The sequence below is a fragment of the Juglans regia genome, chromosome 11 (genome assembly GCF_001411555.2).
Source record: "Juglans regia cultivar Chandler chromosome 11, Walnut 2.0, whole genome shotgun sequence".
NCBI classification, from domain to species: Eukaryota; Viridiplantae; Streptophyta; class Magnoliopsida; order Fagales; family Juglandaceae; genus Juglans; species Juglans regia.
This window is the reverse complement of record NC_049911.1, coordinates 10,707,197-10,716,770: the sequence shown is the minus strand read 5'-3', so window position 1 is coordinate 10,716,770 and position 9,574 is coordinate 10,707,197. Positions and strand designations below refer to the sequence as shown.

At 38.4% G+C, this 9,574-nt stretch overlaps 1 protein-coding gene across 1 annotated transcript; it reads right to left on the bottom strand.

Moving 5' to 3' along the window:
* Window positions 1–5,743: 5,743 nt before the first annotated feature.
* On the bottom strand, window positions 5,744–8,381 carry LOC109005501 (trihelix transcription factor GTL2-like). Its single transcript, XM_018984468.2, has 2 exons — window positions 7,784–8,381; window positions 5,744–7,457 (listed from the first exon to the last, which is right to left on the bottom strand). Exons 1-2 carry the CDS (start codon window positions 8,206–8,208, stop codon window positions 5,867–5,869), a joined length of 2,016 nt encoding a protein of 671 aa, XP_018840013.2. The 5' UTR covers window positions 8,209–8,381; the 3' UTR covers window positions 5,744–5,866.
* Between the last annotated feature and the right edge of the window lie 1,193 nt (window positions 8,382–9,574).

Sequence of the window (9,574 nt, the reverse complement as noted above, 5' to 3'; positions counted from 1 at the left end):
GAGAGGAAACATCAAGGGAAAGTAGGAGACGGATGGTGGTGGGTTTGACTACAGGAGAAAAGGTCTCAGTATAGTCTATTCCGCCTTGTTGGTGAAAGCCTTTAGCTACAAGGCATGCTTTACGCATTTTCAAGGTGCCATAAGCTTTCCTTTTGGTCTTGAGAGTCCATTTAGGACCCAAGACATTAAAGGAAGGTGATGTGGGAACCAACTCCCATATGTGATTATGTAAGAGTGCATGAAATTCAGTTTCATGGCTTCTCGCCATTTTGGAAACTTAAAGGCCTCTGTGTAGGAGGTGGGTTATTCTGGAATCATTGTGGGTATAGAGATGGTGAGTGACAGTGAGTCTTTTCGGTGAGGCCATGGTACAGTGTCATCTATGCGTGTAAAAAGTTTCTTAGTGTTTACCTTGGCTCATGTGACCATTGGATGGAAGTTGTGAGGTGGAGCTGCCATTGAAGAGGCCGAAAGCGATAAGGTTGAGGAACTCGCTGAATCTGGAAATGGGGATTTTAGGGATTGAGGTGAGTTTGAGTGTGATGGAGAAGTGAGTTGTGAGTTGGGAGGGGAGAGAGAAGGTGGGTTTGGACTTAAGTGTAATGAATGTGGGCTAGAAGGAGTGGAATTAGAGTTGGATCCAGAATGAGAAAGAGTGGGCTGAGTGCAGGCTTGTGGCAATTGAGTGAGTGGGTCATGTATTTTTTATGGGAGAGTGGATTTAGTGGATTTGATGTGAGGAAGTGGCATATTGTAATTGACGAGATGTGGGGTAGCAGATTGAGTGTGATGTGGCCCAATGTTGTATTTTGATTGCATGTGAGAGGATTAAGTGGGCTGAGCGAAGGGAAACTAGGCTTCATTAAAAATTACATCTCTAAAAATGTAGGTCTGCCCTGAAGGAATATGAAAACAATAGTATCCTTTATGATCTGGGATGTAGCCCATAAAAACATAAAGACTTGATCGGAGATCCATCTTATGACGATTATAAGGACACAAATTTGGCCAATAGGCAGAGCCAAAAGTGCATAAAAAACTATAATCTGGAGATTTTTTAAAAAGAATTTGAAAGGGAGATTTATTTCTTAAAATTGGGGTGGGCATTCTATTAATAAGAAAAACTGGTGTTTGAAATGCGTCAGACTAGTATTTAGTAGGCATTGATGCTTGTGTTAAAAGAGATAGGCCAGTTTCAACTACATGCCTATGGCGACGTTCAATAGTCCCATTTTTTGCATGCAAATAAGGGCATATAAGACATGAATAATGCCAAAAGATTGAAGAATCTTTTTAAGAGGCCTAAATTCATCGCCCCAATTAGATTGGACCGCCAAGAGATTTGAAGCAAAATAATTACTAACATATCTAAAAAAAGGTAATAAAAATTGATGAAACATCCGATTTTGATTGAATTGGAAATAACCAAATGTACTTAGAGTGATCATCCACAATGGAAAAATAAAACCTATAGCTATTGGTGGATAACACTAGGGTCAGACCCCATACATCTAGAAAAAGTAACTGAAAGGAATGTTTGGACCGAAAAGCTGTGCAATGTGGAATTGATGCGCATGAATTAATGGGAAGGTTAAAACTATGAATTATGAAAGCAATAATTCTTGGTGATGGGTGTCCAAGCTAAATATGTCACTAGAAGGAGGTACGTTCACCAATGTAAGCTTGAGGAGAAACCGAAGCTGAGGATGAGGTAGTGTCATATGCAGGTAAGACATACAATCCATCTCTAACAGTGCCTTAAAGGAGAACCCGTCAAGTTTGCAAATCCTTCATAGGAAAACAATTAGAGTAAAACTCAAAGCAAACTAAATTATCATGAGAAAACTGATGAACATATATCAATTTTTTTGTAATTGAGGGAACATGAAGTAATTTGGAAAGCAAAAAGTTGCTAGAGGAAGTGTGAAGCTGTGCATAACCCATATGCTAAATCGGCAAAGTAGAATCGTCTTCATTGTTCACTTGATTTGAGCCCTGATATGATGAAGAATCCACATTAAGGTTGCTGAAATATGAAGTAAAATGGTGAGTCGCAGCAGTTCAGGAAACTAGGAATGTATATGAGGTGAGAATGGGGGTACGGTGGTGAGATTGGCTGAAAGAGAAGGGGGAGGTGCATTTTGATAACTGTGATTAAATTGGTGATTACAGGCACTAGCACACACTTGACAAAGAGGGCGAGTATTGGATTGATGTGGGGAGAAAGGAGGATGAAACAGTCCTCCCCCACACTGACCATGAAACCCTCGAGAGCCCCTACCTCGATTAAAAGGAACACTAGAAGAAGACGGTTTGGTAGTGGTGATATGGGCTGCTAAAGAATGTCCACTGAGGAGAGTTTGGGTTTGGTGAGCCAGTCGAGACTCGTGATATAGGAGAAAACTGTAGATTTGGTGAGGAGAAAGGGGATCCGCACGGGTGGTGAGGGAGGTGACTAACGAATCATAGTCTATGCCAAGCCCTGCAATGAGGTAAACTGAGAACTCGGTTGGACCTAAGGGTTGGCCAGCGGCTCCTAAGGATGTAGCCAGACTTTTGGCTTTATGGTAATACTCGATAATTGACTCAAAGCCTTTTATTAAGGTTGCTAATCGATGGTGAATTTGCATTACACGTGCAGAGGACTGAGAAGCAAACAAGGATTGTAGAGTGTTCCAGACTTTGTTTGAAGTGGTGCACTCGAGGACTTGGGCAAGGACTTGGTCAAACAAGGAAAAATTGATTGCAGAGAGTATGAGCTAATTGAGTAGCACCCATTAGGTTTATTCTGGATTCAGGTGACCATCTACATGATCGAAGAGTTGGTGTCCCTTGAGAAAAGGTACTATTTGTGCTTTCCATAGAAGAAAATTGTCAATGGTAAGTTTAATTGTAATAAAATGATTTGCAGAATTTAGAATAGAAGGATTGACAATGGGGGATGGGTTTTGTGTTGTGGAGATTGGAGATGAATCTGGGGAAGCCATTCAGCTCTATGGTAGACCAGAAAAAAAAAAAAAATATACGTGAGTCTTACAAGGCTCTTGATACCATATTGAGATTATTTTCCAGTATGCATACCAAGTGCTCGACAGAATGTTCAAAGGAAAACATCAATTCTGATTCATTGTTTTTATACACACACTCTACCTTGCCTTAAAATCATTTATATAGGCAAAGTTTATAATTAACTAATTTCTACATTTTTTGGATCAATCGACACCTATACTACCAAAAATGTATTTTGGTTTCTAGTAGATTCCTTACTTCTTTGTTGTGCATTTTTATCATCTACTGTGCGTGGCTTGGTAATTACATTGGTGTTGTTACTTGCTTTCTCAAGTATTGTTGGACGCCTGCTTGTTTTAGTGTCTTTTTTAACATACGTCTACACTTAGATTTTACATAAATAACTTTACATATTAACGTGACTTAATGTAATATATTAAATTTAATTTAAAATAAAAAAAAAAGTTAGCATATGATAGATCACATTACTATATAAATCTTTATAAATATTTTCTAAAATTAAATAATAATAATAACTTAATAAAACTAAGTCAAAGGTATAATTTCCCAAGTGGAAAAAAGTAGAGTCAGAACAGTAGGAAAAGCAGATTGAACAAAGTTGACTTACGTCCAGATGACGTGGGGTGGGTGGGGGGGCGAAATAAACAAAGGTGAGCCGTAGGATGGAAGGTGAGAACCACAGATGCACGTGTAGTACTCGCTGTTTTCTGGACACATTTTGTGGACATATATGAATGTCATCACATGTGACGTTGATGTGTCGCAGTGGATCAACGTGTGTGCCCTCTGCTGTCACACGTGGGACCCACTCGTGGGGGACTCGGAAGATAAAACGACAGTGGAACGGACGTTTTCTTTATGAAGTTTATTTTGGAGGTATTCGGGGGGTGGGTTTTACATCTAAGGGGCCCCACTCTGGCTCAGTGGGGACATGTGGTGTGGGACCCACCCATGCCATGTGTTGTCAATGTATATACCTATAATTAATGGGCGATGCTACGGTCACCGTTCATATTTACCGTTTTGTTTTACCGTTTTATGTGGCATGCCACGTATTTAAAAAATAAAAAAAAGGCAAAGCTGATATCCTGCCCATCATCTTCTCCCGCGGCTCCTCATTTCTTCTTCAGAAGTAAAAAATCTCCAACTCCCGACAAAAGCAGAAAAATTCGGATCATTTTGGGCAAAAACTCAGCCTAGTAAACGAAAGTAGGTACTTTACCACCAACATTCTTTCTCCCACCGTCTTTTATTATAACCAATATTAAAAAACTGTCTAGAGGGATCAACCTTGCAGTCCAGCCTTCAATCTTTTTGAGGCCTACATCAAAACGAGGACTAATAACGCCACAATTTTACCAGACTTGTGGTCGTCAACATACTCAAACTCTCCAATGTGACCATGCTTCTTCATAATAAGGAGGAATTTGATTATCACTTTTGAGGATGGCTTGATCATGACCTGGCGTTTCCCACACTTCTCAGCATCGTACATGCTCTTAAGAGCATCATTCAAAACACTAACTCGCACCATTGTTACGTAAAGGAAGCTTTCTCATACGTCTGCAGAAGACGAGGTGGGCGGAATGGGCTTCTCCGTAGGCTTATGCTAAGATAACAGACCACGTGAAATGCGAAGAAGGTGGGCGGAATGGGTTTCTCTGAAGATGAAATGCGAAGTCGAAATGGGTTTCTCTGAAGATGAAATGCGAAGTAAAAATGGGTTTCTCTGACTTTTTGACAAAGCTTGAAGACTACGAAATGGAGGGACAATATGCGAAGTCTAAATGGGTCTCGAAATGGATTTTTCTGGCTTTTTGATGAAGCTTGAAGATGATGAAATGGAGAGACAATACAGGTAACTGTAGCATTATTATTTTTTATTTCTAAAACATACAACGTGGGCATACCACGTACAGCGGGAAGTTGGAGCGGGACAATACGGGCGGTGGGCGTGGCATTTCTCATAATTAATTATGTGATTTCACTCCCCATATGAAAATAATGCTACTATATTTATAAAAAAATAAAAAAAAGTTTTATATAAATATATATATATATATATATATATCACATCAATAATAATAATAATAATAATAATAATAATAAAATATAAAAGATTCTTGTCAGTCTTTAAAACAAAAAGATGTGAATGAAAATAAGTATGATGGTAATAATTATTTATAATGAAAATAGATTATTTTTTATAAAAAATAATTGAATATAAATAAATAATTTTTTTTATAGTGAATAGGCAATATATAATAATTATATACCCTTATAAGGAATTATTGCAAGAAAGAATTCGTATACTTTTTGAGTTTCTGGGCAGGAGGTTGGTGAAGCATATATATGATCTGATGATCATCGAGCAAGCGGGAGACTCTCATTTTCTCTATTATTCGATCGGTATACGCAACAGGAAAAGAGGGTTGTAGGCCGTACAGAATTTCCTTCCACATGATATATACACCAAATTTAAATTCTTCTGAAATTAAAAAGAAAAAAAATTTAAAAAAAAAAAAAAGAAGAAGAGCAATGATAGAATGGATCTCGCTAGACGAGCTAGCTAACTCAAAGTTGCATTCCCCTTGTTTCTTCTCGAATTGTCGGTGCCAACTAAAATACAAATTCGAGCATACATTCTACTATTTATAAATTTATAAATCTCAATTACTAGAACTACTACTTTCTCTCTCTCTCTCTCTCTCTCTTTTTTTTTTTTTTTCCATCGAAAGAAAAAGGTACCATTTATAATTAGTACCATTATCATTTAAAAATAAATGTAATATCACACACATGCTGCATGCATGATGACTACTGCATAATATATAATTTAGATCAACTCAAAATCAAAAGATTGTGCTTGAACCATATTTTTCTCACCTTCAGCAACTTGCAGTAGTGTGGAGTTAAGGCCGCTGGACATGCCTTGAGATGAATTATTGAGGCCAATATCCGGCAGAGGCAAGTGGTTTTCCGGTGCGGTAGTAGTACTACTACTGATCAAGTGGTTTTCCGGCCCTTCGGAAGGTGCTATAACAAGAGTTCCTTGATTGTACAAAGTACTCAACTGATGAAAATAAGGGCATGTTCTAGAGTCAAGGGACCTCTTTTTGTTAACATCCTTGGTTTTCCTGAAATACTTATTTATGTTCTCCCATTTCTCTTTGCACCTCTTTGCGCTCCTCTTGTAACCCAACTCCAGCATCCCTTGTGAGATTCTCTCCCATAGAGGACCCTTGGCTCCTAATTCCTTGTCCTCAACATTGTTATAGAGACTGCATCTCAGGTTTATAAGTGCCAAAACTTCATCTCTTGGCCATCTCTTTCCAAGGTCATCTTTGACAATATTGGCTATGGAGTTTGGGGAGTCTTTATGTGTTGAAGTTGAAATGGGTGTAAGTGGCATGTTTTGAGTATTCGGAGAATTACGGTTTTGGGATGATAGGGGAAGAGTAGGTGAAGTACTAGTGGGTACTTCTGGAGTGTTTGGGGCAAGAGTATTTAGACTAGGGTTTTGATGACGTGCTAGGGTTTTGGTTATTGAAGTGGGTGTGATCGAGTTCCCTTTGGTGGAAAGAGAGCTAAAATTATGATGACCTTGATGATCCATTGCAAATGAAAGCTGGGGTGCTTCAACTGTATTTTGGTTATTGATATCAGAAGCCGGATTAGGGTTTGGTGCTTGAATTAAGGAAGATGAATTAGTACTGGGAGGATATGAGTTTGAACTCTTTGTTACCTTCAGAGAATCGGCCTGTATATCATGTCTTTCTTCATTGAAATATTGGCTTCCGAAAGAACTCGATGCGATTTGCTTCAAGAACTCGATGATTGTAGCCTGTCTGTCTCCTGCAATAGCCTGTTCATGTGACATGATTTCAAGCTCCCTATTCATCCTATCCATCTCTTGCTTCTTCCAAGCTTCTTCTTTGGCAACCTTTTCTTCATCTCTCTTCGCCAAATCTTCAAGAAGCTTATGATGCATCTCCTCTTGTTGAGCCATCATCTTACTCACAATTTTCTCACATAAACCCTTGAGCATCTCAAACTTCTTCCTCTTTCTCTTTTTTCTCTTTGCTTTTCCTGCCACAGTTTCAGTACCAATATCCTTGAAATGTTCTCCAACTGTTCCATCTCTTGAATGATCTCCTTCTCTTGAATGATCTGCTTCCAAACTCTGCCCCAAGTTATGATCTTCTTGGCTCCCTTGATCATGACTTGGCTTTTCCATCTTTTGTCCATTCTTTTCGGTCCCAACATGATCATCAGGGTTTTGGTTTCCATGATAGAGCTCCTCAGGCTCACTGAAAAACCTGTAACTCTTGCCGTAGTTAATGTTGCTATTGAAATATCTACTTTCCTCTTCAAACTTTTCCTTGCACTTCGCAGCACTCCTCTTGAACCCAAGCTCTGCTAACTTCCTGCACCCACCATAAATATATAAAACCGACACTACCAGCTATGTGTATGAGCATTTATTTTCAGTACTCGACTACTCCTAAATACAACATACGTACAGTCAGTTTTCTTTTAAATCCCCGGCCCTTTCAACCCTTTTTAAAGTATTCGAAAATTTTGCTATTAATGCCTGACTCATTGATCAAAGATCGCCTGTAGCTCAATTCCCATGTTTTTCGAAGATTTAAAAGGAAGAACGGCCCCTTGTTAACTTTCTTGAAATTCAAAGCAATAGTCATGACTACTACTTAAAAAAGAAGCCAAAGAAAAGTTAAGTCTGGATAATTACCTTGAGACATGTTCCCAGGTGAACTCCGGGAACCAATTCTCCATGCTAGATCTGATTCTCAACAGTGCAATCACTTCTTCGTTAGTCCAAGCTGGGTCGATTGGCTGCTGTACCTGTATGGATCTCTCTCTTTCAATGTCTAAATTCACAGACACCAAGTTGTTTTCTTCTTTCTCTTCATGATCTTTGTGGGTGGGAGATTGGTGGTGCAATGGCTGCAGAAGGTTTGGGTGGAGGGCTAAGGCGGCCTGATGATGATGAGAATTTGGAGGAGGTGGCTCGTAATGATCATAGGGAGGGAAGGTAATATTTTGGGAGGGATTAGAGGCGGCGGCGGCATGAAGAGGAAAGGAGAGAGGAAGAGGGAGAGTGGTTCTTGATGAGGCTATGAAATGGTGGAACTGGTCCGGTACTCCATCAAACATTGTTTGTTTTGCGTGTGTTTGATCTTTCTTCTCTTTCTTTACCTCTATCGATCTATCTCCCTCTGCACACTGTAAATTAACTGCAAAAATGCTAGCAACGACACTAAAAAACACCAAGGCTAAGTACTATCTCTCTCTCTCTCTCTCTCTCTCTCTCTCTCTCTCTCTCTCTCATTTATCAAGGACTTTGTCCTATCATGGAATAGAAAAGATAGCCCACCACACTCTTATAGACGAAAGTGAAGTCACCCTCAATGGAGAAATTATTCAATGCAATGGATGCTACCAGCTTGTAGCCTTATCATCTTGCAAGGAGGGAGGCTACATCGATCAAAACCATTTTTTGGTTTAGAGACTTCAAAAATATGAGAAACACACCTTTGATGAATAGATGTTCCTAATTGTATATATAGATTCGTGATCAGTACTTATAAATACACAGACTATATATATAACCATGCATGCATTATTATTACCATGACCGCCATTAACTCGTGAGATTTGCTTCAAATCTAAGTCATAAAACTGAGTTGGAATGTTTAAGTAATGAGATTATCTACACCCAGATTTATTCGCAAAGATCTCATGTTATAAATATAGTAGATCTTGGGTGGGTTCTGGCCTTAATCTCATGGCTTGGACATGCAAATTATATTAAATATATTGCTGATCTGATGATTGAGGCTGCATGCATATTATCATATGCATGAATGTGATCTGCACGCCCCTCAGGGGGCGAGTGGGGAAGAGAGCCAAATGGGCTGGAAAATGATACTACGAAATTTTTTTTTGGTATCATATGGTCTTTGTTAGAATCCTATGGAGTAGCTGATGCTGATGATGGTGTAATTAACGGCAATGAGATGGCAGGACACGTGAAAACATGCAGAGACTGGGACCAATTCTTTATGAAGGTGGAAAGAGCTAGTAGTCTTTTTTTCACATGGTACGAAGTCTATTTCAACTATGCTACACCCTCCACCATCATCCAGAAGCCCTGGAATCATTGATGCATGCATGGCCGTACGTAATTGTATGTCATGTTTATCAGGACTCATATACCTAAATCCACGCAAAAGTTTCGAAAAATAAATATTATCTGTGACGATAATAATTATTCATGATAAAAATAAATTATTTTTAATAATAAATAATTTTTTATAATATCTTTAATTCTAGCTTAACCTTTAGTTTAAATATTATGCATATCATCCATGAGTGGCAGAAGTAGTATTATTTTTTTTGAAATAATATTTATAATTTTAGTATATTTAAATTTCATACATTCCTTTTAAAAAAAATATTGACAAATTTTAGATCTATAAAAATAAATTAAATTTTTAATAATAAATTCCACTTCTTTTAA